We start from the raw sequence: 27,805 nt of genomic DNA on the forward strand, positions 1-27,805 counted from the left end.
AGATAATTCCCCAAGTAATGTGCCCAAGGACACTGGACTGATATAGGCTCAGGCCCCAAATTCTTCAGGCCAGTGGTCTGCAGTGTTAACTAGGGGACCCAGCGGGGAATCCGCAGAGCAGTGGGTGACTCCAGTCCCACCCACAGATGTGTGGGAGACCCAACTTTACCCAGGACCCCACCTCTGACTCCAAAGGCAGGGATGAGCCCCTTTTCTGGAGGCCTGGACCTAGCTGGGCCTGTGAGTTCCAGCTTTCTCACTGCCAGTTGAGTTTTCCCCAGGTGTGGGCTCTGGATGAACAAGCTGCCCCCAGAAATCATTTGAGGACAGAGCAGCTCTCCCAGTACTGGGACAGCAAGGCCAGGTCTGGCCTCTCCAGGGAGTCAGGAGGTTGGGGCAGATGTCCAGAGTCCAGCTGCTCAGCACTGCCTGGGCCGGCTGGGCCTGGGGCTTGGGGTCCAGGGAGGTAGCGGCACACATGACGATGGAGATCCGGTACTTCTGCTGCAGCCAGCTCACCTGAGGGCCACAGGCAGGCCAGGGCTCTTTTTCTCCTTCCTTCTCGCCATATCATTCCATACAGAACTTGGCAATCATCTGACTTCATAGAGCTCTAGAAACTGTGCCGGAAAAGCCGGGCTGGATGCCTGCTGCATGGAGGGTCCTGCAGGAGAGTCTCTGGGGCTGTCAGAGGGACAGCTCTGCGACCTCAGCTCTCACGGCGGGTAGCAGAGTTCAGCCCAGTGACTGGGTTATCCATTACTCCTGGCTGCCAATGGGTTGAGGAGCATCAATCAGGGGAGCAGGCTCGGAGCTGGGCCTTGCTGAGTGGAGAGGGAACCAGCAGTGCAGCAGGAGGCAGTCAGGGTCTGTAGGACCCAGAGTCAAGGGAATCAGTCTCTGTCAGGGCTGCAGCTCACAGCGTGACAATACCATGAAACGACAGGGCTGCGAGGACACAGGTCAGCACTCCCTGAACTAGCATGGCCTTGCCGTGTGCAGGAAGGGGGTACTGAGGGCCACAGACTTGACCAGGAATCCCAAGGCCACTCAGGGGAGACTCACTGGGCAGAGGGGCACCAAGACGGGGGGTCTAGAGAGACCTGGGCCCCAGGGCTTGGGCACAAGATCCCAGAGTCAGAGGCTGCTGTGAAGCTACACATCACAAGAACTCATCAAAAGAGCCACCTCTCTCTCAATGGAAGACTTGGGTTTGTGCAACTCTTAAAAAAAAAAAAAGCATTAGCCTTGCAGCTGGAGCATTTGTACAGCAGGTAAACTGCTTGCCTTTCATGGAGCCGCCCCAGATTTGATCCCTAGCATCCTGTATGCAGTGCCAAGAGTAACTCCTGAGCATTGCTGAGTGTGATCCTCCCCCACAAAAAAAAATTTTTTTTTTAAATCGTTATCCTACCACCAGACCACCTCCCCACCCTCCCCCACCCCAAATCCCTGCTTGGTCCAAAGAAGTGGTTCAAGCAGAACTCCACCCCTCCCCCGTTTCCATGATGCATCTCTATATTTTGACTTTGCATCTACTCTTTGCTGCAGGCCCATGTGATGGCCGGGTCTCAGGGACAGGGGAGTGCAGGGCGGGCAGGTTGTGTGTGTTGGGGGAGGAGAGGGGAGCTGGGGCATGGAGAAGGGTCCTTTAGCAAAGTGTGGAAGATGCCATCCCAGAGAGCACCTCCTCCCCGGCTCCTTCCCCACCCTGGGGGCCACTAGAAAGATCTAGGCTTCCTGCTGGCCCCAGGACCTGTTCTTTATCCATAAGGTCTGTCCACAATTGCAGACACTTGTTGATACGTCCCAGCAGTCATTTGTCTACTAAATAATTGTGATGTGAGTAAATGAAAATGAAAGTTCTGGTCTCCTGACTCCACAGGCTCAGTCTGCCGTCCCAGGGAATGGGGCATGGCTGGAGGAAATGAGTCATTTGCTCCCCTTCTTCTTGCCGGGGCAGGTTGAGATGAGATCTGAGAAAAGAGATAAAGAAGTGCAGAGTTGCTGCCCGAAGACCTCCCCCTGCTGGCTGAATCCAGAGATTAAGAGCCTCTGAACAACTTGTTGAGAAAACAAAGTGTCTGGAAGAACACTTCGGCCTAGAAACCTTGTTACCTGGAGCTAAAGGCACCCAAACTGATCAGCGTTACCCGCAGACTAATCTAAAGGTTTATGGTGACAATTCCACTTTGAGATGACCCTGATAAGACAGAGGCCATTTGCTAGGTGACAGTCACAACCATTCCCTTCCCTATCCATTATCTTAGCAACCAACTGAACTATTGGTTCTAAACATGTGTGATGAGTAAAAGTGTGTTAGATGGTTTACTATTAGGCTTACTAATGTTTACTGTTACTCTGTGGTTTTCAGAACACCTGGGGGAGGGGCAGGCCCAGCATGAGCCTAGTCCAGCACTGCCAGAGCCGTCCTGCGGATGCTGCCTGGGGGTCAGACAAGAAGGGGCTGCAAGGGGACACACAGGACCCAGGACAGTGGAGCACACTCTTGGGGTCTGCCCAGCGCAGGTACTGTGCCAGGGAATCTGGGGTTGCTTTTGAGGCCAAAGCAGAACCTGTGCTGCCACTTCCCCTGGCCCCATGTGACCTCCTCTGACCCCATGACCTCGTCCCCCACCCCATGACCTTTTCAGAACCTGTAACCTTGCCCCACCCTGACCTACCCTCACCCAGTGTGACCTGACCTGATCTAACTATCTGGTCTGGTTCTATGACCTCACCCACCCTCATGTAACACCACCACCACCACCCCCGCCTCCACCGAGGACCCCACAGTGACCATGAGCAACGCAAGTACCCCCTCACTAGTCTCAAGGTCGGTCCAAGAGGCCTCCCAAGTGTCTCAGCACAGCCCCGCCCCTTGTCCTGCCAGCTGCTCGGGGAGCTGGGCCTAGGCTGAGGGCCGCCCTTCCCAGAGCTCCCGGCTGTCAACACTCCAGGACGGCCCCTGCTCCTACCTAAGTCACTGCGAACTTGATGTCAGGTGGTCAGAGCCACTGACAACGCACACGATGGCTGCAGGATGTTGACCTTCTCCAGGCTGTCCCAGGTGAGGGTGATGTGCGACAGGAGCACACACATACCACACCTCCTTCTAGACCTGGGGAGAGTGAATCGTGAGGCTCCGCAGTCTCCGGCGCCATCCCCAGCTGACAGGAGAGGCCCTGTGTAGCCAAGAGCCCTCGACCCTCCCCCCATGCATACACCTGCCCCGCCTGCATACACAAACATCACCTGTCCCACCTCGTGGCTCCAGGGCACCCAGGAGGGCCAGTCGCTTCCCTCCCTCCAGCCTGTCCACAGAGGGGTGTGTGCTCCTCTCCAGCACCAACCAGCCCAATAATATGAGACAAGATCAGGGCGCTGCGCCAGCAGGTCCAATAGCAGTTGGTCCAGCGGCAGTTGGACCAGTAGCAGTTGCATGACCTGCCCCACCCATCGAGTCAGCCCCACCCACGGAGTCAGCCCCACCCACCGATCACCACGCCCACTGAGTAGCCCCGCCCACTCCCGCAGCTCCTGTCCACCTTGTCTGCAGCCATAGGGCGCCCAGAACTCTGCAGTCCCTTGGGTTTGAGAGGTCTCTCCCACACCTGACCCTGACCTCACGCCGGCCCATGCTGTGTTCCTGATTTCTCCACCCCTGCTCACTGCAGCGCTCCTCCAGCTGGCAGACTGGTCACACGCAAGAGCCCCAACTGCTCCCCACACACCCTGACTCATGTGGCCTCAGAAATTCCCGTCAGAGAGGTCTCTAACCGTCACCATACCCTCCCAAACCACCCCGACCACCACCTTCTACCCTTCATGTGGACTCCCAGGCCTCCAGATCTGGGGACCTTCCCAGTGCATATCTAGAAGGAACTTCCTGGGATGCAGCAAGCTCAGGCCTGTCCCTGTTTGCCTTTTGGAGGTACACGTGGCCTCGTGTGGACCTCAGCATCACGGGTCAATGTCCAGCCTGAGCATCCTGGGGAGCCCACGCACTTGCGCTGGGATGACATCATGTTCACCATCTCCATCAGGGTGGCAGCCAAAAGCCGTGACCGCAAGCAATGAAGCCCACAAGACCAGTGGCAACTGGTCAATTCTGCATGGTCCACAGAAGATCACAGGGATGACCCCCAAATATGACCTCTGAGCACTGCTGGTGTGGTCCAAAACCAAAATGATAGAAAATTTGCCTCTGGAAAAGAGGCTGATGCTGAGGACATGGTCCCAGAGGGGAGAGCCACCAGACTCCATGCAATTCACCTGCCTCTGTTTCCTCACTCTTCCATAGCTTCTCACCTGTGTGAGGAAGTTCCCCGGGTAGAGAAGTGGAAAAGGTAGGCTCCCAGATTTGGGGGTGTGAGGTCAGACCCACCCAAGAGAAGGTGCCTTCTGGCACTTCTCCCAACCCATTCCAATCCGTTCCAATGACCCATCCCCCACTTCTACCAACCCCATCCCGCTCTACTGAACCCACCCTGACTCTGAGCCCAGAAAAAAAACGAGGCGTTTCAAACTGAGAGAAGCCGAGTTTATTCCTGTGATTTGGGACTTGCTGCCAAGGGTCCTGAGAATCCTCCCTTCCAGGACGCAGCGGCAGAGGGGTCTTCTGAAAAGCAATGCCCCTCAACGCAGCCCCAGCCCAGTCCCTGCCCAGGCGGCTTCTGCCCTCAGCTCAAAGGAGGCAGATGCACAGGAGAGCCAGGCGGGTGTGGTCTGAGGCTACAGGGACCAAGCTGGCGCACCAACCTGGAGGCCCTGGCACAGCAGGAAGCTCACAAGGGCAGGATATAGACAGGCCAGAAGTCAGGTGGCTGTCACCCCGGCTCCCTTTCGGTCTCCATCAGGGTTCTCCACCTTGCTCGCCAGGCTGTAGTAGTGGGTGCGCATGCGCTGCTCCACCGCCACAAAGTCTGGGCGCTCCTCCCACCTGTGCAAGGTGCAGGGCGTCAAGGCCACACCCCAAAAGAATGGTGGGCATGCATGGGGTTCAGAAGACCAAGGAGGCTGTGGGAGAGGGAGCGCTAGGTCTCGGGGATCACTGCAGCACCTTGTGGGAGAGTGCTGATATTCACCATGAGGAGGAAACCGTCTATTGGGGTCAGCTGATGAAGAGCAGCTGGGCATCACTACTGGGCACCAGGAGCTACGCTGCCGGGAATGTTAAGCCAGAACATTTGTGTGCCAGGTGGGGGCTCGTACAGGTGGGTACAAGTATTTCCCCGCAGTGGAGCACAGATGGAGGTTCAGCCAGGTCCCAACTGTGGGATGTTGGCTGTGAGCCTCTTCGGGAGTTGTCGCACTGTTTACTGTTAGAGCCAGGTTAGAAAGCTCGGGGTGATAAATCATTGTTTATAAACCGGGGTCTGTGTATTGCATTGCCTGCGTATCCACCAGGAAGCTGAGGTAAGAAATGGCCTCATGTGTCTCTGCTCCATGAAGGAGAATAGCCTCTTTGGGTGCGTGTTGCCAGATGTTACAGGCCATTTGGATACTGATGTTGTTAGGAATTGTGATGTTTGAGGGCTGACTTTAATATATTAGTGGTTGCCCTCTGGGTAGGGGCTGAAGGTCGGACAGGCATGGAAAGTTCTGGGGTGCTGCACTGGAGGAGTGTGCTGGATCAGTGCAGGAGCACTGAGTACAGAAGCAAGAGAACAAAGGGCTGGCCAGGGGGTGCTGGGGCAGTCTGTGTGCTGATGGGCTGAGGGCGTTCTGTGGTGCTGACAGGGCCAAACAACCCAGGAGTGCTCCAGGGGCCCCTTCTGCCCACCCCACTCACTTGTAGATCCAGCAGTCACTCATGAGTTTGTACACTTCTGGCGGGCAGTCTGATGGGCACTCCATCCTATTGCCCTGCTCAATGAAAGCCATGACCTCCGGCCCCTTCATCTTCTGCTCAGACAAGAAGCAAAGGTGTATGGGTCTCCAGGGCCCTCCACCTGCTCTCCACCCATCCCACCTCACCTCTTCTCACCTCACCTGGTCCCACTTTGCCTCACCCCATCCCTCCTCACCTAACCCTGCCTCACCTCACTTCACCCCCATCCCACCTCACCTCATTCCATCCCACCTCACCTCCATCCCATCTAGTCTCACCCCCACCCCCACCTGGTCACACCCCACCTCACCTATCCTCTTCACCTCACCTTGCCTAACCCCATCCCATCTAGCCTCACCTAGACCCCACCTCGCCTCACCCCATCCCACCTCAACTCATTCCACCCTGCCCCTGGCCTCCCGCCCACCTTGTAGGGCTTCTGGCCATAGGAAAAGGCCTCCCACATGGTGATGCCATAGCTCCACACGTCACTACGACTGGAGAACTTGCGGAAGTTGATGCACTCAGGTGCATACCACTTAAGCGGCCACTTTCCCGCTGAGCGGGCCTGAGAAGAAGGAGGCGAGGCTGCAGTTGAGTGAAGGGTGGCAGGGCAGGATCCTCTGCCACCCCTGACCCCCCCTGGTGGCTGGTGCTCACTGTGTAGTAGCTGTCATCGGCACCCAGGGCCTTAGAGAGCCCAAAGTCACTGATCTTGGCGTAGTGCCGGTTCACTAGAAGTACATTACGTGCTGCTAGGTCTCGGTGCACAAAGTTCTTCTCCTCCAGGTACTTCATCCCCATGGACACTTGGTGCAGCAGCTCTGCCACATTGCTGACTGGAATCTCCTCCCTGCGGGGGGCAAGCCAGGGACCCAATAGGCTGCTCATGTGCTTCTCGTGAGTCAGGAAAACCTACCACGGCACCCACCAGACTTGATGCTTTAAATATCACCCACGTTTTAAGGAGAGCAGTATGGAGATTTCTCCCAGCTTTAAAACAGAGCTCCCAAATGACTCAGCGATTCCACTCCTTGGGATCTACCCACAAGAACACAAAAGCACTAACTCGAAAATAACTGGTGAACAGAACTGAGCTTTCCAAGACAGGAGGGGCGGCTGGGAGGGAATACTGAGTGGTGGAGAGGTGTTGTCGGAATGGCTTTGCATAAAATTGTATCACTACTAGTACTGTAAATCGCAGTCTCAAATTTTTAACAAATCAGGGGACAGAGAAATAGTACAGTGGGTAGGGTGCTTGCCTTAAACTCTGTCAACCTGTGTTTCTTTCTCATCATTCCATATGGTCCCCTAAGCACCACCAGGAATGATCCCTGAGTGAAGAGCCAGGAATAAGCCAGGAACACAGCTGAATGTATGCTACCCTTTACCCCCACCCAACATATACAATTTTTAAAAAATAAAAACCATAGGGGCTAGAGTGATAATACAGTGGGCAGGGTATTTGCCCCAGCTACAGTTGTTTACTCTTTCTCATCAGTAAAGGCCAAAGGACTGAGAACCCCCGGCACCCGCTCTGAAGCCCCATGCACCACCAAGAACCTGAGTGGAGGGGGGTGTGTCCCCAGGAAGAAAAGAGAAGGCAGCTGTGTGGAGAAGGGCTGGGGTCAAAAGGAACACGGAGGGATTGGGGATTAGCAAACAGCACCCGACAATCCCTCAAGTTTTCTGTGTCTTTGTTTTTCTTTTGGGTGTTTTTTTTTTGTCCCTTTTTACAATATTTTAAAAATGTAACACCCAGTGGTAGAAAACAAGCCTTGGACTGCAGTTCACTGGACCCTTGTATTGTCAGAGATTATTGGCAATTTCCCTGGTCTGTGAATTTGGCAATTAATGCTTCTAAAGCTCTTGCCAGCTGGTGTCTAAGCACCCATCACAGCAACTCACTGGATCCTCCCAGTGGCCTCTTTGAAGCAGATAGAAGGAAGAAGCAGGACAGATCACAAAGCCAGTCTGGGGACACACCAGTTGGTGGCAGAGCTGGGACTCAAGACCTGAAGTTCTGCTATCTGCACTGTTGCAGCTGTGAGTGTGGGTATTGGGGTATGAATGAGGGGTGGATATGAGTAAAGATGAGATCATGAGAGGGGTCCCAGCGCCTGCCCCCACCGCACGCAGGGACTCACTTCTTCCCCAGGAGGAACTTGTGCAGGGGCCCACTGCTTGCCATCTCCATGACCAGCATGAGCGCCTCGGCCTGGCATAGGCCAATGAGCCGCACGATGTAAGGATTGTCCAGCTGGTGCATGATCTGTGCTTCACGCATCATGTCATCTTTATTCGCCTTCTCCGTGCCATGTTTCAACACCTTGATGGCCACGTCGATCTGCTTTCTGCCCAGTGGACAACCCAAGGTGAGACATATGGGTGAGGATAGAGTCCATGCTCAGCCTCCTCCTGACCTACCCCTTGTTTCCCTAAGATTTGGGGCGTTGGGACTGGAGTGATAGCACCATGGGTAGGGTGTTTGCCTTGCACGTGGCCAACCAGGTTCAATTCCCAGCATCCCATATGGCCCCCCAAGTACCGAGGAGTGATTCCTGAGTGCAGAGCCAGGAGTAACCCCTGAGCATCGCTCGCTGGGTGTGACCCAAAAAGAAAAAATAATATTTGAGGGGTACCGGCCACAGTTCATCAATCAGATCTCCATTCAGCATTCAGGGTCTGCACTCCTGAGGGTCTCTGATGAAGCCAGGAATGTCTCTGAGGAAGCACACTCCCTCCCTGGAACTGTCCCCCACTTGTAAGAAACATCTCCAGACTCCACAGCACTCAGTGATGGGTGACGTAGGGTGGCAGGGAAGGCCCCTGGCACTGCCCTCGGATCGGCAGTGGGCTCACCTCACTGCAACTCCCCCGCTCCCAGACTGTCCCCACTCCATCCTGGGGAACCCTTCGGCATGCAGTGACCTGTCCCAGGGGCCGATTCCCTGGATATCCCACCTCCAACCTTCAAGGCTGGTGAGAATCCCCTCCCCTCAGCCTTGACACCCACAGAGTGCCCATGGTCGCCACCTACTTGCGCATGCGGTAGACGCCCTGACGCACGGAACCAAAGTTGCCGCTGCCAAGTTCGATGTCAGCCATGATGAGGTTATCACGCTTCAGGAAGAGCTTCTTGTTCTTGAGCTCCTCAGGGTCGCTGTAAGGGCTCTCATACACGCTTGTGTCCATGGGCATGGGCCTCGATCTCTCCGGGGATGCCAGGCGTGCTGGACACACACACAGACACACACACACACACACACCAGCATCCCTCCAGATCAGGGAGAGGGACAGGGACAGGCAGGGCAGCCCCCCTCCCACAGGCACAGGAACACATGTGTGCCCTCCTGTTTCCATTGACATGGTGCCAGGCAGTGCTAAGGGCATGAGTATTTGTGTGCATGTGTACCCATGTGGACAGCGGCCTGATTTCATGGATGCACTCCCGTGAGCACTCCTGCCACAGCAGTGCATGAACACTAATACAAAGACTAGTGCTTTGCTCGCGTGTCTGTGCAGGCAAGCAACAGCACCGTTCAGGAGGGCTCGGGGGAAGCCTCATGGGCATGGAAGGGTGCGGGTGTTCTCTGTGCCTCACTGAGAAGATTTGCACCCACACAACAAACATGTGCGCTTGCTGCAGGCGTTTTTGGAACCGGCCTATGGCACCTGCCTGCTCAGCTGCAGCACCAGCCTGGCTGGTGGGGGCACCTTTAAAAAGCAGTTGTTTACTCTTTCTCATCAGTAAAACAGTGACTGTGGCTGAGGAGTAAGCTCAATGGCTGCGCATGTACAGGAGTCACAGGATGGATCCCCTGCATCACAGGGTCCCCCCAGCATCCCTAGGAGTGACCTCAAAAGCAAGAGCTGGGAGTACTCCTAAGCCCTGTCTGGTGTACCACTACCACCACTACCACCAATAACAGTGCGGCTGAATTTACTTAATAAGACACACCAGGAAGAGCCAGTGGGTTCACAGGCATGGGGCTGACAAACACGGCAGCCCGGCAGCCCGAGGACCCCCGGGTCAACCTGCACCATGGGTGGACACACACAACACCCCTCCCCTGCCACATCCAAGCAGAGCCCAGCCTGGGACCCCATGTCCTGCCTGGCACCAGGCCCCCAATCTGCCCCTCTGCTGGCTCACCTGGCTCAGGGGTGTATCCATCTGAGTTGAGCGTGTCAACCCGCCTCTGAGGTCAAAGGTCACAGGGTCAGTCAGCAGGATGTGAGCTGGGGGCACCTAACTCCTTCCCTGACACCCCTGGGTCCCCGGGGATGGTGCTGGGGGTATGAAGGATTTGCTTCTATTCTGTAGCAGCCCCACCCTCCACCCAGTCCTGCAGGGAAGGGGACTCACAGCCCTTCCCAATTCCAGACCCCTCCATCCCAAATGACTCACATGGGTGAAGGTGGAAGGGTGAGCTGGGAGAGTGGGAGCTGCAGCCACTGGAGGAGCAGAAGGGGCAGTGAGGGGGGTGGGCAGTGAGGAGTCTGTGTCCCCCCACCTGGCACTACCACTTACCTGTGCTGGCACTAGCGCTGGCATTGGGGCATGGCTCTCGCAGGCAGAAGATGAGCCCATCAGCCTTCAGCTTCAGGTACTCCACCAGCTGCAGGGGCCAGGGTCAGGGCTACAGCTCAGTTCCTCCCCTCAGTACCACACCTCAATGTTACTCCCCAAAAGAGAGGGCAGGCAACGCACCTGCCAGAGTGTGTCAAACTTGGTGCCCTCAGGGATGCAGTATTTGCCTGCCTTGTCCTGGCTGATGAGGTAGTGATACACGGTCTTTCCATAGATGAGGGACAGTGCGTAAGTGCCCTGCTCCTTCCGGGGTCTCAGCCTGGGGTGGGGAGGGAGGGCATGTCACCTTGACAGCAACCTAGCTTTCCCACCAGTTTACCGACTCTCCACCCACCCACCCCCACACACACAGTCTAAAGTCTCTGCACCATAAAATCTTGTAGAGATGCAGCAGGAACTGGAGGGACCAAAGCCAGAACCTACTCCATGCCCAGACCCAAACAGGCCCGGGGAGGGGGTGGAAGTGGTCACAGGAAGCTCCCCCAGAATGGGGCAGGATGGGGAGGGGCATCCAGCTGCCAATCAAAGCCCTCCCCTAGACGTCACTTGCCCACCTATCATGATATTCATACTGAGTTCATACTGGGCCACTCAGAAGGAAGATCCTGCCCCCCAGCACACATGAGCACACACATACGTCAACACACACAGATACGCACAGATCTAAAGTCATAGCCAGACACCTCCGCCCACCACCCAGGGGAAAATCTGTCACAACAGTCATGTTTTGAGTCACTGACACATGTTCTGTTTTCCAGTTGAGTGTAGATTTCAGGGGGGAGTAGAGACCAGACATCGGCCACAAGGGTCAGTGAGGCAGGCAGCAAAAGAGAGACTGAGAAGGCCCACAAGTGGACCCCGTCCAAGGGGCTAAATTTGGGCTCTGCCTCTGGACACTCAGTGAACAAAAGGCCCTCAAGCCTGGCCACGTTCTGGTGCTGCTCTGAGAACAGGGCACAGCAGTGAGCAAGACAGAGGCCAGCACTTCCCAATCAGACCAGAGAATGTCCCTAAACTGCACAACAAAACGTGGGAGGCATGAGGGGCAGCATGTATTTTCCTCTGGACAGCAAGTCCCCTGGGCAGTACAGGTCCATGTAATTCCTAGCCACAGTGGGCAGGGATACCTGGAGAGACAAGAAGACTGTCACAGTGAGGACACCTGTCATCCTCGGGCCCAGAAGGAAGCCCCATGAAGTTGCTCCATCTCTGGTCACCTGGGCGAGCTCAGCTGAGCAACAGTACAGCAGGTAGGGCATTTGCCTTGCATGCAGCTGACCGGGTGCTATCCTGGCATTCCATATGGTCTCTCGAGCACTTCCAGGAGTAAATCCTGAGTGCAGAGCCAGGAGTAAACCCTGAGCATCGCCGGGTGTAATCCAAAATCTGCCTATGTTCAGAAACCTGATGGCAGAGCCCTAGTGGGGTTTTTCAGTAGCTTTGGAGAGCAAACACAGACACAGAGATCAGCAATGACTAAGACCAGAGCAACAGGGACAGCCACGCACAGAGAGAGCCTTTTTAGGCTTGCTTTGAACACGATACACATAATCCTTTAAAGCCAACTGTGGCTTTGATAAGACAATAGTCCAGGCTAGAGGGAGCTGCGGCCACACTGCCTAGTGCTCCTGCAGCTCTCAGGGTGAAAGTTCCTGACACCTCTCTGCCTTCACTTCCTCTGCCACTTCCTCAGATAAAGCACTTGGACTTCCTGGCCTTTTCTTGAGAAGACCCAGAACCTGCCTGCTTCCTGGTCTCTGTCTTTTCAATTCTCCAGGTCCAAGACAACATCCTTCAGCACAGCTCAGCACAGTTGAGTGTCCCCTGCCACCACACACACACACACATATACAGACACATTCCCCCACACACTCTCCAATCTGAATAGGCAACAGCTCCTTCCCTCCACACACACCTGACACCTGACACACTGTGGCAGTCCCTGCCACATCCTCAGTGTAGCTGAGGCAGGGCCCATAGGAGGGGCACGGTCATCACTCCTGGCATGACGAAGTCATGGCAGAGTAGTCCCGCCACTCGCCGAGGGTCCACGGCAGGTAGGACCAGCCCTGACATTTCAGCACTGCTGTGGTAACCCCTGCAGCTCCCTTCCCTGGTCTCTCTGCTCGCTCCCAGGCGCAGGATCCTCTCACGCATGGGCCACACACACACACACACACACACACACACGCCTTCCGGGGGGCACCTGCGCAATAAGTCAGGTGCGCACCCCGCCTCCAGGACAGCCCCAATGCCCCAGCCTCCCCCCAGCCCCACCTACAGGAACTTGCCGTCGGTCTGCGAGCCCGAGTAGAGTTTGCGCTCGGCCTCCTCGCGCGTCAGGCTGCTGTGGTACCAGGGCATGCGCTCGTGCGCGGTGGTGGCGATTAGCTTCTCCACCTGCGGGGCCTGGCTGATGATGGCCTGCTCCAGAGCATCGCCCTAGGGAAGGGGGCGTCAATGCCGGGCGCCAGCACGTGTCGCCAGATGCGCGCAGATGCGCGCGAATTACTCCTGGCAGTGCTCGGGAGACCATCTGGGATGCCAGGATTGAACCCGGGCCACCCCATCCACGCTACAGAGGGGCGGCCTCCTCCCAACCCCATCTCCCAGGCTCCTCCCGCCAGGGCACCGCACTCCCAGCCCCGCCTTCCAGCCAGTGCCAAGTTCACATGCAATTGGCGGCTGTGTGGGAGCCGAGCAGTGTCGCGTGGAGGACAGAGACCCCCAGTCCCCCCCGCTTCGACCCCTCCGGGTCGGGCGCGCTCCTCCACGTTCCCTCGGCCCGCGTACTTTCCCTGGGCATCGCTCAGGCCCAGCCCTGGAGGACTCCTCTCCTCCCGGGCTCCCGACCCCTCGAATCCGTCTTCCAAACCGGACTCCCGCGGCTCCGCGCCAGGGGCCGCGACCTCACCTCCAGCTTCCACGTCTGGCGCACGTAGTCGCGCACCATGGTTTCGCGCAGGCTGTCGAAGACCCCGGGCTGCGGCTCGAGCCCCGGCGGCCGGTTGCACGGCTTGCGCAGGTTGCAGGGCAGCCCGTCGGGGTCGCGCGAGTAGAACTCGCAGAGCTCGGCAGGGCCGCAGTGCGCCTTCCCGCCGGCGATGGCATAGGTGCCGTTGAGCTGCCGCTCGATGGAGAAGTGGTGGAAGCGCACGTCGTGCACCAGCGAGAGCACGTAGCCGCCGAGCGAGCGCAGGCACTGGCGCAGCAGGAAGAGCCCGTCGGCCATGCCCGCCAGCTTCAGATGGTCCTCGGCCTCGGCGCGCGAGATGCTGCCGTAGAAGAAGGGCAGATGCGCCGCGGGGTCCGGCATCGCCCTGGCTCGCCGCGCCCTGCGGGGGCGGAGAGACGGTCAGTCGAGGGCTTCATCAGGACCCCGGCCTCGGTTCTTGACCCCCTAATGCTCGAGACTTGGAGTTAGTGGGACTCAGCCTGCAGGGCTGGGCGCCCGGGGACGTGGCGCCGAGCAAGCCAAGCGTCCTGTGGATGGTGCACTTTGCGGCAGTAGGGCCTGGAGATGAGGCCTGGCCTGCTGAGTTTGGATCTTGCTGGGACTCGGACCGGGAGTCCCACACAGGGCTACTGCTCTGACTTGGCTGTAGCACTGTGTGGAGCACCTAGACACACCTTCCGCCCACACCCCTGCCCCTGGAACCACCTTTTTGGTTTCCCAAACACGGGTTTGCCTGTGGTTCAGGCTGGTGCCTGAACACCGTTAGACAGATGCTTGCTCTGTCTCCTGTAGAGACAGGTGGGACGGGAGGAGGTGCCCTCAGCAAGAGATGAGAGGATCGTCACTCCGCAGGAGATGGGAAAATCGTCCCAAGGTCCCTCAGAGAGCTCTAAGGCAAAGATACTCAAAGACACGATGACCTTGCCCATTGAAGCAACAGATTTGTGTGCCCTGCCCTGCCCACTGGCCCCCAGTGTGGACCCCACCTGTGTTAAGGACCCTCCGAGCCCAACGCTGAGGTGAGCACCAGAGTACATGGTGTCGCCCCACACACAGCTCATGTGTGGACACACTAAAGTGTGTGGCCCCTCTGAGGACCGTCCCGGCCATCATGACAGCAACACAGGGAAGGGAGGGGGGGTGAAAAAATAATAATAAACACCCTGTGAGGTGACTGTTAGACAAAGAGAGGCTGAGAGAAAAGAGGACAATGGAGCGGGGTGTCCAACCTTAAGGAGGGGAGTGGACACTGAGGTGAGGAGCTGGGGGCGGACCTTTCCATCTATACCTGTGATGGACAGGTATGGATGCCCTGGAGCTGGAGCAAGCTTTGCTCAGCCCGCCTGCTTCCTTTCCACTGACCTTCGCCTTCTGCCTTATAGATTCTCCTGCATGGTGGGACAGTTCCACTGGATGAGCACATTGTTTGCATGCAGAAAACCCAAGTCCAATAGCCAGCACCTCATGGTCCTCACCCCTTCTTTCCCCCAGGACTACAAGAAACATCTCCTGAATACAGAATAGGGAGCAACTCCTGAGCACCTCAGGGTGTAACCCAAAAAGTGAAAAGAAAGAAAAAAGGAAATTTCCCATTGTCCGGCCTTTCTGGTCAAGTTTCTACATCGTGCTAAATAATCTGAATATCCATCAATGGGGGATTGGCTGAAGCACTGCTATAGCCATTAAGACAGAAAAGGTGAGACTGGGACATCTGCCCCTTGGCCCAGAAGGGGTTTGAAGACATTTAGGTAAATAGGAATCAGATGAGAGAGACAACCTCAGACTGGTTGCCCTGAATTTTGGGGGTGGAGGGTGGGGGGTGGATAGGGGTAACGTCTACTAGCTAGATAAAATATTACATAAGATTATAGCATTTTGTGTGTTACATAGGGTCAAAATTTCTCTAGCTCTATAAAAAAAAGAGAGAGGGGGGGCCAGAGCGTCATAGCACAGCGGGTAGGGTGGTTGCCTTGCACGCGGCCAACCCAGGTTCAATCCCCAGCATCCCATATGATCCCCCAGCATCGCCAGGAGTAATTCCTGAGTGAAGATCCAGGAGTAATCCCTGAGCAGCACTGGGTGAGACCCAAAAAGCAAAAAAAAGAAAGAAAGAAAAGAAAAGAAAAGAAAGAGAGACCCAGGAGCCGTCTGCATCTTGGTCTCATCGGAGTGTTTAGGTGGTCCAGAGGTCAACTGGAGAAAAGGAAGCTCACGTTCACACAGATTATACAATGACCTGGAGCATTGTAGGTGCAGTCCTGGGTCCACTGAGCACCACCTGGGCCCACCCCACACATACGGGGGACCACTTTAAAAATAGCTACATTTGGTGCCCCCTCAGTGCTGTCCCTTGAGTGATGGATACCCCCTTGCCTGACCCCTTGGATCATTGCTGGACTCTCTTCCCCAGCTCCAGCTTCTTCCATGGGCTATCCTGCTGGCTGCAGTCAGCCACACTCGCCAGTCTAGTCTACAGCTGTCCTGGGGCCCATGTGCGCTGTTGTCACCTCCTTTCATCCCCACCTCAGTCTCCATCCATCTGACCTGAGCTGCAGCAGTTCTAAGGCCTCCTTCAGGTCCGTGTGGTCCCATAGTGCCCGCCACCCCATCCTGCCCACCAGGTGCCTCCTCTCCTCTCCTCCCCAGGTTCCCCCAGCCTCCAGGGCCCCCAGCCCTGCCTCCCGCAGGCGGGGGGTCTGGACCCAGGATGAGGTGGGGCTGGTCCGAGACCTGGGGTGCAGGGCAGGAAGCTGTGGTAGGAAACTGCTAGAGGCTGGGTTTGATAGGCTCCTCCTGCAGCGGCCACAGGTGCAGCCTGGGTAGCCATGAGTGCGCGGGTGCAAATGTGGGGTGCAGGGGACTCTGTGAAGGCCAGAAGCCACAACTAGCCATTTTGCACAGGGTCCCTGGCTGCCAGAGGCCCTGGGTCTTTGTCTGTGCCTTCTTGCCTCTCCCAACTTCCTGCCTCTCCTGGTGGTGGCACAACAGTAACCACAGCTGGGGCGGAGTTGGGGGGTGGAGGGGGACGACCAGTGTGGAAAGAGGAAGAGTGAGTGGTGTGTTGCTATACCTGCTCCTGGCCAGGAACCCCACCCTGCCCTTGGATTTGTGAGCTCCTTGTGAGCTCCAGAACCCTACTGTGACCTTGCCTCTGTGAATCTGGGGAGGCACCAGGACCGTAGGTGAAGCCAGCCTTTGACCCTGAACTAGTTGCTCCCTTCACAGTCTTCTTTAAATTTGTGTGTGTATGGGGGGTGAAGGTAGGGAGTGGGGATCATACCCAGGCTTCACGTGCAAAGCATGTGCTCTACCACTGACCGGCCCTCAAACAACTCTGAGGGAAAGCAGGGCTCAAGCATGTCTGTTCACACGGACCTGATAGCCCCAACATTCCTCAAAGAAAGAAAGGTGAGGTGAGCTAGTAGATTCTCAGAAGCTATGAAAAGTATCTCAGTGGCTGCTGAGGCCCAAGAGGTCTGGCTAGGGGGTCTTCTTAGCTGAGGTATTGCTGTTTCACAGAACACGTTCAGCATCAGGGTCCACAGAGGAGACAGAGGCATTAGGCAGAGAGAGGAGTTGATCCAGAAGCCCTGGCAGGAGTGGGCCAAGATGGAAGCAGGCCTGAAGACCCCATATCAGCAACAACCCCGAAGCATACCCAGTTCACTACCCGAGATTCCAAGAACCCCCAAACCACCTTTCCTGCCCTTGGAACCCCTGGGCCTTTAACAGAAGAAACACAAGTGTTTGTCAGCCAACATGGCAAGTCACGGCAAGCACAGTTGGCATTACACCATACATGGTCCCCGGCAACCTCTTCTTTCTCCTCCTGGCATAGGACACAGAATCATGTATCTTCCACATGGCATAGTGTGGTCCAGGGCAGCAAGAAGCTCACTGCACCCCACATGGGAATGGGCTTGCAAAGGTTTGGGGGACACAGAGGATGTGAAAGACCCTGGGATAAGGCTCTCTAGGCTCTGCCATTTGGTAGTCTGTCCTCCTGGGCTTGCCAGCCACCCAGACTCCTGTGGATTCACACGCTTGTCCCCAGGGCTTCAGGGACCCACTGTTCCCTGTTGGCCCACCTGACGGTCCATCTCCTGGCCCACATGATCAGGGTGAGCCACGCACTGTATCAGCATGTTCGTACCATGGACCCGCCACTGGAATTCGACGTCTGTGCTACATATGCAATCAGTCGCAGCCACACACACTCAGGGACACGGCCCCCCAACACAGCCCTTCTCAGAAAGTCCCACATACAGTCAGCCTGTAGGGCACCTCTTGGAAGCCTGTCTGACAACAGTGTGGCTGCCACGGTCCTCATGGTGGAGATTTTGCTGGGCCTCACACGAGAACTGCCCACTCCATCTAGAGACCACCTCAGTCAAGGCTTGGGGGCAGCCTTGCCTTGGGAGATGCGGGACCCAGACTGTAGCCTGCAGTGGCCATCAGGGCTGAACCGGGTCTCTGGGTCTGCAGCTATTTGTTCACACCCAGGTGAGTCCATCAGGGGACTGGACTCCGAGGTCAGAGTTCCCATGGCCCACCTGTCCCCAGCTGACTCTAGAGTCCCTGTTCTTGGACAGTCAGGGTTGTAAGTGTGGGATGCCAGGGGACACACCTCTGCCCGCTGACTGAAGACTGGCCTGTGCCCCTCAGCAAGGAGTTTCCCCTCCCTGGTGTCAGACTCACATTGCACCAGGAAACCAGTGAGAGCCTGAGGGGAGGAAAAGGCTGAGGTCAGAGTCTCACAGATATGGGATGTTTGGCTGGTTCCATGTTGGACATGGGGGGTGGTGTTCGCTGCCTTCTGGCCCATGTCCACGAAACACCAGTCATACATCAGTTATGAGCAAAAATGGTTCTGGATACTCTGGAGCAGCTGCTGGGGGCAAATTAGCTCTGGCCAGAAATCACATGATGTGACTACAAACAGTGCCTGAGAATCTCTGGGGTCCCGCATGTGAGACCACCCCAGCCTATACTACAATCAAGCTCAAGACCATGGAAGGCCTGCAGTGCAGAGGTGGAGAGACTTGCCACAGTCCCACACACAGGGAAGTGACAGAGTTGGGACCCGGTCTAGGCTGTCTGGCTCCAGGACACAGTCCTCCAGGCCATCTGCCCTGGGTGTTCCTTCCAGGGCCACAGAGAGAGGCTGTAATGTAGGGCAGCCAAGGACAAAAGCAACCCCGTGACCCTGATGAGACCACTTGTCAAACTGCACCTCACACAAAACTGTTCTTTCCCACCAAGTGGTCAAACACCTGCTCGGCACCAAGATTTGCATCTACATTTAAGAGATGCATACTGAAACCCAGAGAGGCCACGCAACTTGCCAAGAGCACACAGTGATTGGGTAGGATTTGCGGCCATCACTCCTTCACCTCTCCTCACTATCCCCACTTCACCGGAGCTCTCCTGTAAGAACCACCCCTGGTGACATTTTGTTGTTCAGGTTTACCCTCTATTTTTTCCTGTTCACAGCCCTTGGATCTGGGCCTTGGTGGCCAAAGCACATGTTTCTCCACTTCCTGGAGCCCAGGGCACCTCCCTGAGGGGGTCCAACAGGAGGTGGAGAGTGAGCAGGTATGCCTGTGTTCCTGGGGCATGACCACTCAGCTCAGTTGCTTCCTTCTCCAGTAGACACTGGCCTCCCCTGCTTCTCCCCAGTGGACTCCCAAATGTGTCCTCCACCCTCAAGACGTTGTCCAGAGCCACTCCCTCCAGATCCACTGACCGGGGGTCTGGGCATGGGGCCAGCCAGTCTCCTGCAAGCTCTCCTCTACTGACCACCATTCACAGCTACTTCTCTGAAGAAGACCTAAGAGGGGTCAGAGCTAGAGCAAGGGTGAGGCACTTGCCTTTCATGCAGCCAACCCTGGGGTCCTCGGCTCCACACAGTCCTCTGAGACCCGCCCAAGGGTCACCCCTGAGCACAAAGCTGGAGGATCTCCAACTTTCACTGAATAAAGCCCCCCACAACTTGGGGGACAAGAAACCAACAGAGTCCCCACCCAGAGCTCACTGCCGGCTACTTCCCGCCCACACCATGCCCAGGGTTTCTCACTGGGCAGAATTGCGTTAGACCACTGCCAGCTGCCTAGTGCCCCTGTGGTGGTATCCAAGGGGCTAGTGGATGCCACTCACCTGGACACTCAGTGGTGGTGGTGGCAGCGCTGACACAGAGGCTGGGGATGGAGCGGAGCTGGAAGGCCTGAGTGCTCTCGGCAGCGGATTTCTCTGAACCTCAACTTATTTCCTTGCTGCAAAGACAGGAAAGGAGGCTGTGTTTGAAGTTGACGTCAAAGTCACCAAGTGCTGCGTTCAAGGAAACTACAGGCCCTGTGTTCCAGAAAACACCGAGCATTTCCGGGTCCAGCCTGTTCATCCTAGAGCTGGGGAAACTGAGACTTGTTATGGCGGTGGAGGTCCTGCCAATGCCAGTGGCACCCCTAAACCTGGGGAGAGGAACTGAGTTCCTGGAAGAAGAGTGGGAGGGACTGTGGAAGGGGGATCCCCAAGATTCAGTGGAAACCAGACACTCTCACTTCTACCCTCTCTGGTTGAATTACTCCTCGGAGAGAATTTTTCATCCACTAGAGGGAAGAGATCAGAGACCCAGAGCCTTTGTTCCTGTGGGCAGATTCACAGGCCTGAGGAGGGAGAGCACGGTGGGGCCCTGTGCATCCCTAGGCACGCAGGGAAGGAACCTCACCAAGACCAGGAGACAGGGGTCCCTGCCAACCTCTCCGAGCCCTCTGCCTCCTCAGACTCTCCCTCCATTTTTTCCCTCCCCTCCCTCACATAGCATTCTCCAGATGGCATCACTACCTAGTGGGAGGGTCACACCTTGCTGCCCCCACAACCTTACATGACTGCCTCCTATTTGGAGTCCACTTCACCCACATTCCCTTCAGGGCCCCAAGGAGTCTGGGGATCTTCTGGGCCTCTCAGACACTTGGAGGTCAATTTCTTTCTCTTGCAGATTTAGGCCATATGGGTGTAGCACTGTTAGAGCTTATGGTCTTGATAGAGATACTGTGCACACCCCCTAAAGTGCCCAGGACCCTCCCCCAAGTGTTCTGGTGTCACCTGTGTTATCATCTTTATCCCTCAGGGATCCTCCCACTGTTGGTTGATCAATTCTGTAATCCAAGGGCAAATTTGTCATGTTTTGTTCCTCTCCATAACAATGAGTGAGGTTGTCCAGTATCCATATTTCCATGGAGATTCCTTTCTTCAACACTGCCCATTGGGGCTGTGGGGACCTATGGTACTGTGATCAGACTGTGGGGACTCTGGGAACAAGGACCAGGTCCATCAGTGTAGGCAGCGGATGCTCAAAGACGCGTGTGCACAGCCTAGCCAAGACTGAGCCACCCACACAGGCCATAGACATATGACAAAGTTTATTAGGAAAGGCGATGGTTAAACAGAGCCTGAGGGAGAATGCCCATGTGGACTAATGAGCAGGTGGCAGAGGGAGGCAGGGTATTGCTACGACTAAGAAGAACCTGCTAGAGCACTGTCCTTGATGCTCCAAGGCAGAGGAAAGGTTGAAATATTGCTGACCACCCAAAGATGTCTGTTTCCCATGTATCAAACCATTGGGCCACCAGCAATCAAGGCCAATTAATCTATGTTATATTTAGAGAATGTTTACCTGGCAACAGCTTGGCTCCCAAGAGAAGTCAGCAGCTGGGGTACTCCCTACAGGCCCAGCGACCTCTAGTGGACAAAAGGTTGTGCCAGGGAGACCTCCAACATCAGACCACTACTGAGACAGGCATAAGGCCCTTTCTGCTCTGAGCCTGGCCGCCCTGGGCTGAGTTCCCCAACCTGCCTGACCTTTCTTATTGTGCTCAATCCCCAGCTCGCCTTTCCTGGGATCCTCTCCTGACTCATCCATCTTTTTTCTCAATTAATGGTTTAGCTTACATGTAATATTGTTAGCATTTCTGCTTTGAACTGAACCGTGTACAGTTACTGCACCTCACTCCCACCAAAGTGCCCAAGACCCTCCACCTCTGTCCTTATGTTACTTCCAATTGACCTCTTCTTCACCTCACTACCCCCCTGTTTGTTGGGTATTCTCAGTTCCATGACCCAGGTCTGAGGACTTGTCATGAAATATTGTCTATTCCCTTGTTTTGTTTCTTATATTCCAGATGAGTGAGTCATCCAGTACCTGTCATTTACACTCTGATTTGATTCACTTGATACCCTCCAATTCCATCCATATTGCAACAAACTGGAGGATGGAAGTATCTAATCATTTAGCTGCAAAGTATTCCATTGTGCATATTTATCATAGTTTCTTTGTCCATTCATCTGCCCTCGAATATCTGGGTTGTTTGCATATCCTGGTTACCGTACTAAGTGCTGCAGTGAACATAACTGCACATATGTCTTTCTGAATTGATATTTTCATTTGTGAGGGACAGATGCCAAGAAGCATTGTTGGAATTTCTGGGTCATAAGAAAGCTCTGTTCTTTCTTTTGTGAGAAATCTTCATACCATTTTCATAGAGATTGAGCCAGAGAGCATTTCCACCAGCAGTGAACGATGGTTCATTTTCCATCACATCACAGCCAACACTGGTTGTTTCCCATATGGGGGAGGGAGAGAGGATGGGGAGCACAGCCTGAGATGCTTAGGGATTACTCCTGGCTCTGCACTCAGAAATTACTCTTGGAGTGCTCAGGGGATCATATGGGATGCTGGGGGTCAAATCTGGGTCAGCTGTGTGCACAGCAAACACCCTACCTGTTGTACTATTGCTCTGGCCCCAATGTTTCCGGTCTTTTTTATATTTTCCATTCTCACAGCTGTGAGATGTTTTCTCATTGTTGTTTTGATTTTCATTTCTCTGGTAATCAGGGACAATAAACATGTTTCATATGTCCACTGGTAATCCACATGTCATCTTCAGAGAAGTATCTGCTTATCTCCTCTCCCCATTTTTTGATGAGTTTATTAGATGTTTGATGCTGAGGGGTTTTTGTTTTAATTTTTTTAAAAAACTGGATCTCAGTGAGATACACAGTAACAAAGTTGTTCATGACTGGGTTTCATTCACATAATGTTCCAACACCTGTCCCTTTACCAGGATACATTTCCCACTATCAATGTCCCCAGTTTCCCTCCCACCCACCCCCACCTGCGTCTATGGCAGGCACTTTTCTTCTCCCCTGCCTCTCTCTCTCTTTCCTTTTGAGGATTACGGTTTTCAATACATATATTGAAAGGTTATCAGGTGTATTCCTTTACCTACCTTCAACATTTAGTTCTTGTGATCAGAGTGATTTTTTTCCTTTTTGGTCACACTTGGCGATGCTTAGGAGTTACTCCTGGCTCTGCACTCAGTAATTACTCCTGGTGATGCTCAGGAGACCATATGGGATATCAGGGATTGAACCCAGGTTGGTCGCAAGCAAGTCATACACCTTACCTGCTGTACTATCACTCCAGCCTGATAATTTCTAACTATTATTGTCATACTGATCCCTTCTCTATCCTAACAGCCCTTCACCCCACACACTTGCCACAGGCAAGCTTCCAACCACTGTGTGGCTGAGTTTTTGAGAGGTCTATGTATCTTGGCTATTAGCCCTTTATCTGATATATAGCGTGAAAATATTTCTGCCATTAAGTGGGATGTCTATATTTTAACCTGAGGGGGTTTTTTTTGCCATGTAAGAATGTTTTAATTTAATGGGTCCCATTTGTTCATTTTAATTTTTGTTATCTTTGCAAATGGAGTTAATACTTGAAAATACCCCTGAAACCCTTATCCTTGAAAGTTCTGCCTATGCTTACCTAAATGTGTTTTATAGATTCAGATCTAAGTTATGGATTTGGGTCTAAATTAAAGATCTTTAATGCACTTTAAATTGTGAATGATGTGAAATATGAACTCAGTTTCTTCTCCCTTCTTTTTTGCATATGGCTGTCCAGGTTTCCCAACACAATTTGTTGAAGAGGCTTTCCTTGCTCCACTTCATGTATACAGTTACACTGTTATAGACTAACTGCCCATAGTTCTATGAGTTTATCTTTGCACTCCCAATTCTATTCCACTGGTCTGAGAATCTATCTTTATTCCAGCACCACACTGTTTTGATTATTAAGGCTTTATAGTATAATTTAAAGTCAGGAAATTATATACCTACTTTTTTTTCTTAGAATAGGTTTAGCTCCGCATAAGGTTGCATTGTTAGAACCAAAGTACAGCCATATTCAGTATGAACCAAAGTGCAGTCATTTTAGTTATTAGTAGCCATTTTGCTATTCTGTGTGATTGTGTTACTGATAGCTGAACTGAGCAGAACCCAAGACCACACCTTGGGAAGGGGAACAGAACAAACAAAATTTACAATGCTTGCAGAGAGTACCAGCCAATCAGTAAAAAGAAGGAATCTAGTGGTCCGTCACGGTTCTCCCATTGTTCATCGATTTTCTCGAGCGGGCCCAGTAACGTCTCCATCGTGAGACTTGTTACTGTGTTTGGCATATCGAATACATCACGGGTAGCTTGCCAGGCTTTTCCATGCGGGTGAGATACTCTCGGTATCTTGCCGGGCTCTCCGAGAGGGGCGGAGGAATCGAACTTGGGTCGGCCATGTTGGCTGCGTGCAAGGCAAATGCCCTACCTGCTGTGCTAATCGCTTCAGCCCAGTGGTCGGTAAGGTATGGAAAGAATAGAACAAAGTGACACCCACAGGTGACACTGATCAATCAGTTTACAGGTGAGTTAGGGAGAAAGAACCATGTGGTTTTAGGGTACTTAAACCTTTCCCCACAGTTGGTGAGGGTCGTACCCTGACCATTTCTCTATGGGGTGCGGCTCTGGCTGGTCAGCCTGTAACAACTCTCTCTCTCTCTCCCTCTCTCTTCTCTCTCTCTCTCTCTCTCTCTCTCTCTCTCTCTCTCTCTCGCTCTCTCTCGCTCTCTTTCTCCCTCCCTCCCTCCCTCCCCTCTCTCCAACAAATCTCTTTAATAAAATCTTTTAACTCCTTATGGGTGTCTTGTGTTCAAATCGCGGACCCGAACAGTATGATTTCATACAAAATTTAGTAGCATTTTTTTGCGTGTTGAGAGTAGATTATAGTCCAAACAAGACTGCCACTCAATGTCTCTTGCAAACCACAGCGCTCAAAAGGAGAGAGATAATGGAGGGGAATGCCCTGCCACAGTAGTAGGGTGGGATGGGGGGAAGGGGGTGGGAGGGATACTGGGACTGGTGGTGGTGGAGAATGGGCACTGGTGGAGGGATGGGTATTCGATCATTGTATAACTAAAGCCCAAGCACAAAAATTTGTAAGTCTACAACTGTACCTCATGGTGTTTCACTAATAAAAATTTAAGGAAAAAAATTTAGTAGCATTTTTAATGAATTTAGTAGAATTTCTATGTCCTTAAAATGACATCGGAAATTTGAGGAGAGTTATACTGAATCTGAATAATGTTTTAAGTAGAATGATCATTTTTCCTGTGTTAATTCTTCCAAACCCCCCCCCAAAAAAACTCTTTCAACCCATGAACATGGAATACTTTCACATTTCCTGGTGTCCTCTTCTTATTTATACCAATAGCATAAATAGAAGTTTTTAATGCCATTTTTAATGCTTTTTTACATCTTTTAATGTCTTTGAAATATTTTAATGTCTTCCACATCTTTTGTTAAGATGATTCCTAGCTATTTAATGTTTTGGAAATTTTTTTGTGGGGAGGGTCACATCTGGCAGTGCTTAGGACTTACTTCTAGCTCTGCACCAGGTATCACTCCTGGAGGGCTCAGAGGATCACATGGGGTGCCAGAGATCTAACTGGGACTGGCCACATGTGAGGGAAACACCTTAACTCACATACTATCTCTCTAGCCCAATTTACTGGAAATATGAAGTTGGGCATTTTGTCTTTGTTTATGCTGAGGGTGTAGGTTTTGTACACGGCAACTAGTTTCTTTTTAAAAAGAAGATATTTTCCCCTTTCCTTCTCTTTTTGTTGTAATGTGATGACGAGCTTACACACACTTGGTTGCTATGTGCTGAGAGTTCAGACTTTGTTGTGGTTCCTGGGCTCCAAAAAGACAGTGTTATCAGCTAACACCCAGGGGTGGGAAGGCAATACTGAGAATCACACCTGTGACCACCTTAGGCTGATCCTGAGCCCAATTTAGTGTGTGTGTGTGTGTGTGTGTGTGTGTTCTGGTTTTAATTTCTTTAAAGATATCTTAGAGCATAAGATTTATGTCATTGCTATTCTTTAGGGCTGGAGCGATAGCACAGCGGTAGGGCGTTTGCCTTGCACGCAGCCAACATGGCCGACCTGAGATCGATTCCTCCGCCCCTCTCGGAGAGCCTGGCAAGCTACTGAGAGTATCTCGCCCGCACAGCAAAGCCTGGCAAGCTCCCCGTGACGTATTCGATATGCCAAACACAGTAACAACAAAGTCTCCAATGGAGACATTACTGGGCCCGCTCGAGCAAATCGATGAACAACGGGAGGACAGTGACAGTGACAGCTATTCTTTAATTCCATAGGCCCAAATATGTCCTCCTCTCATTCGTATGTCGCTATTCCAATTTCCAGTAGATGGGAATGTGAGTTCATTTGAAGCGCCTTTGCAGAGGTGACCAAGTAAGAATGAAGTCCTCAGGTAGACCGAAAACCAGAATGACTAGAGTCAAGAGGAGAAAAACTGGACATAGATGGAGAAGATAGGCAGATCCTGGGGAAAGAGAGGCCCTGCTAGCAGAAGAGACAGATTTCCACTGCTGGCACACTCTAAGTGGGCCACACTACCTGGCATCTTGTTGAAGCACTTTGTCTCAGAGCTGAGACAATGGCCATGATGGTTTAAGCCCTCAACTACCCCATTAGCCACTGCTGTGCCTGACTGCTGAGGATTTCAGGCTAAGAAACACTGCAATGCCAGCTCATCCCCATCACTGCCACTAGGAGATCCCTTCCATGCCTGTGCGCTACATACAGAGCATGATGGTGAGGATTACAGAACTGGTGTTAGATCATCTGTGGGACGTAAGACAAAAGGAAAATAGCATGGGAGTGGGAAGTGCAGTTAAAGGTGCTGAAACATGGGGATTTTCCTTTTAAAATAGTTTGATACTTATAAAATGTAATAAATGGAATTAGTGAAACTTACGCACCAACATCAGCTTAAACTCTTGTTGATTTTTTTTTTTTTTGCTTCTTGGGTCACACCTGGCGATGCTCAGGGGTCACTCCTGGCTCTGCACTCAGGAATCATTCCTGGTGGTGCTCAGGGGACCATATGGGATGCTGGCAATTGAACTCAGGTCAACCGCGTGCAAGGCAAAAGCCCTACCTGCTGTGCTATCGCCCCAGCCCCTCTTGTTGATTTTTGACGTTACATTAAGTCATATCATCATTTAACACACCTCTGTTGTTGCTATTGCGATGACCAGAGGTAGCACACATCTGGGTGTGGTGCTCCAACACTTGGGTGCCATGTCGAGAAATGCTAACGGCAGTGCTATGGGGTGGGTGATATGTGGGTGATACTAGGATTAAATTTTGGGCCAGGCAGACACTCTGCCACAGAGCTGTTCTTGGGTTCAACAGTACTTTGTTTTGGTCTTTTTTTTTTTTTAACCATCCCCAGCGAAACTCAGAGGCTTGGTGCTTAGGAGATTACTCCTGGTGGTGTTTGGAGAACCATATGGTACCTGGGAAGGAACCTGGGACTACAGCATGCAAAGCACATGCTCCAATCCTTTAAGCCTTTCCATGGCCACTATTATTATGAGGGTCATCCTGTTAGTGCTCAGGGTGTAGTGCTCAGAAATCACTCCCTGCAGTGCTAGGGCACCATGAGGTGCTTGATTTCTAACCCAGACTTCCCACATGAAGAACATGTGCTCCATCCCATTGAGCCACCTCCCTAGCCCTTAAATTTTAGAATATTTATATCACCTCAAAGGTAATATCCTATTTTCTTTCTAGCTGCTACTCCCAGTTTCTTCTTTCCCATGACTCCTGGCAAACAGTGTCTCCTTGTCTGTCCTATAAATTTGTTTATTCTGGACATGTCATATAAATTAATCATATATGATCAGGTCTTTGTGACGAATTACTTTCACTTACCGTACTTAAGAGATCTTCATCATAGCATGTATCAGTACTGCTACATGGCAACAGCTAGCATGTGTGGTCCTGTGGTCCTGAGAAATGCTGTTTTGGTGATTCCTGCATCACTGTGTGACTGCTGGAACAGCCTGGACCTTGAAGCTGTATCCTGGACTCCCACCGTGACCTGAAATAGCTCTCTATGTCACAGGGCTGCAATTCATGCCTGTCTGTGGCTTATAGTCCTTGGCAGGGATGTGCCACCTTCTGTGAGCCATCTGTCAGGTCAGCAACTCAGGT

The 27,805-nt window shown here is 53.1% G+C and overlaps 1 protein-coding gene across 1 annotated transcript; it reads right to left on the reverse strand.

Annotated features, from left to right (window-relative positions):
• Nucleotides 1-4,818: 4,818 nt before the first annotated feature.
• On the reverse strand, nt 4,819-27,595 carry LOC130035483 (tyrosine-protein kinase ZAP-70). The gene is made up of 14 exons (XM_056127214.1): nt 27,524-27,595; nt 19,540-19,655; nt 13,342-13,762; nt 12,709-12,869; nt 10,548-10,686; nt 10,368-10,455; nt 10,245-10,291; nt 9,990-10,035; nt 8,874-9,066; nt 7,981-8,187; nt 6,494-6,686; nt 6,261-6,401; nt 5,795-5,907; nt 4,819-4,942 (listed from the first exon to the last, which is right to left on the reverse strand). Exons 3-14 carry the CDS (start codon nt 13,741-13,743, stop codon nt 4,819-4,821), a joined length of 1,854 nt encoding a protein of 617 aa, XP_055983189.1. The 5' UTR covers nt 13,744-13,762; nt 19,540-19,655; nt 27,524-27,595.
• Nucleotides 27,596-27,805: the final 210 nt, after the last annotated feature.

This window comes from Sorex fumeus, unplaced genomic scaffold (assembly GCF_029834395.1).
Source record: "Sorex fumeus unplaced genomic scaffold, SorFum_2.1 ptg000006l, whole genome shotgun sequence".
NCBI lineage: Eukaryota > Metazoa > Chordata > Mammalia > Eulipotyphla > Soricidae > Sorex > Sorex fumeus.

Excerpts from the sequence above, each read along its gene's own strand:
- LOC130035483 (XM_056127214.1), bottom strand. The coding sequence starts at position 13,743 with ATGCCGGACCCCGCGGCGCATCTGCCCTTCTTCTACGGCAGCATCTCG. Across the intron at positions 10,036-10,244 it reads ACCCTTCCACCTTCACCCAT|AGGCGGGTTGACACGCTCAA; the intron begins GTGAGTCATTTG and ends CTTTGACCTCAG. Across the intron at positions 6,687-7,980 it reads AAGTTCCTCCTGGGGAAGAA|GGAGGAGATTCCAGTCAGCA; the intron begins GTGAGTCCCTGC and ends TGCCCCCCGCAG.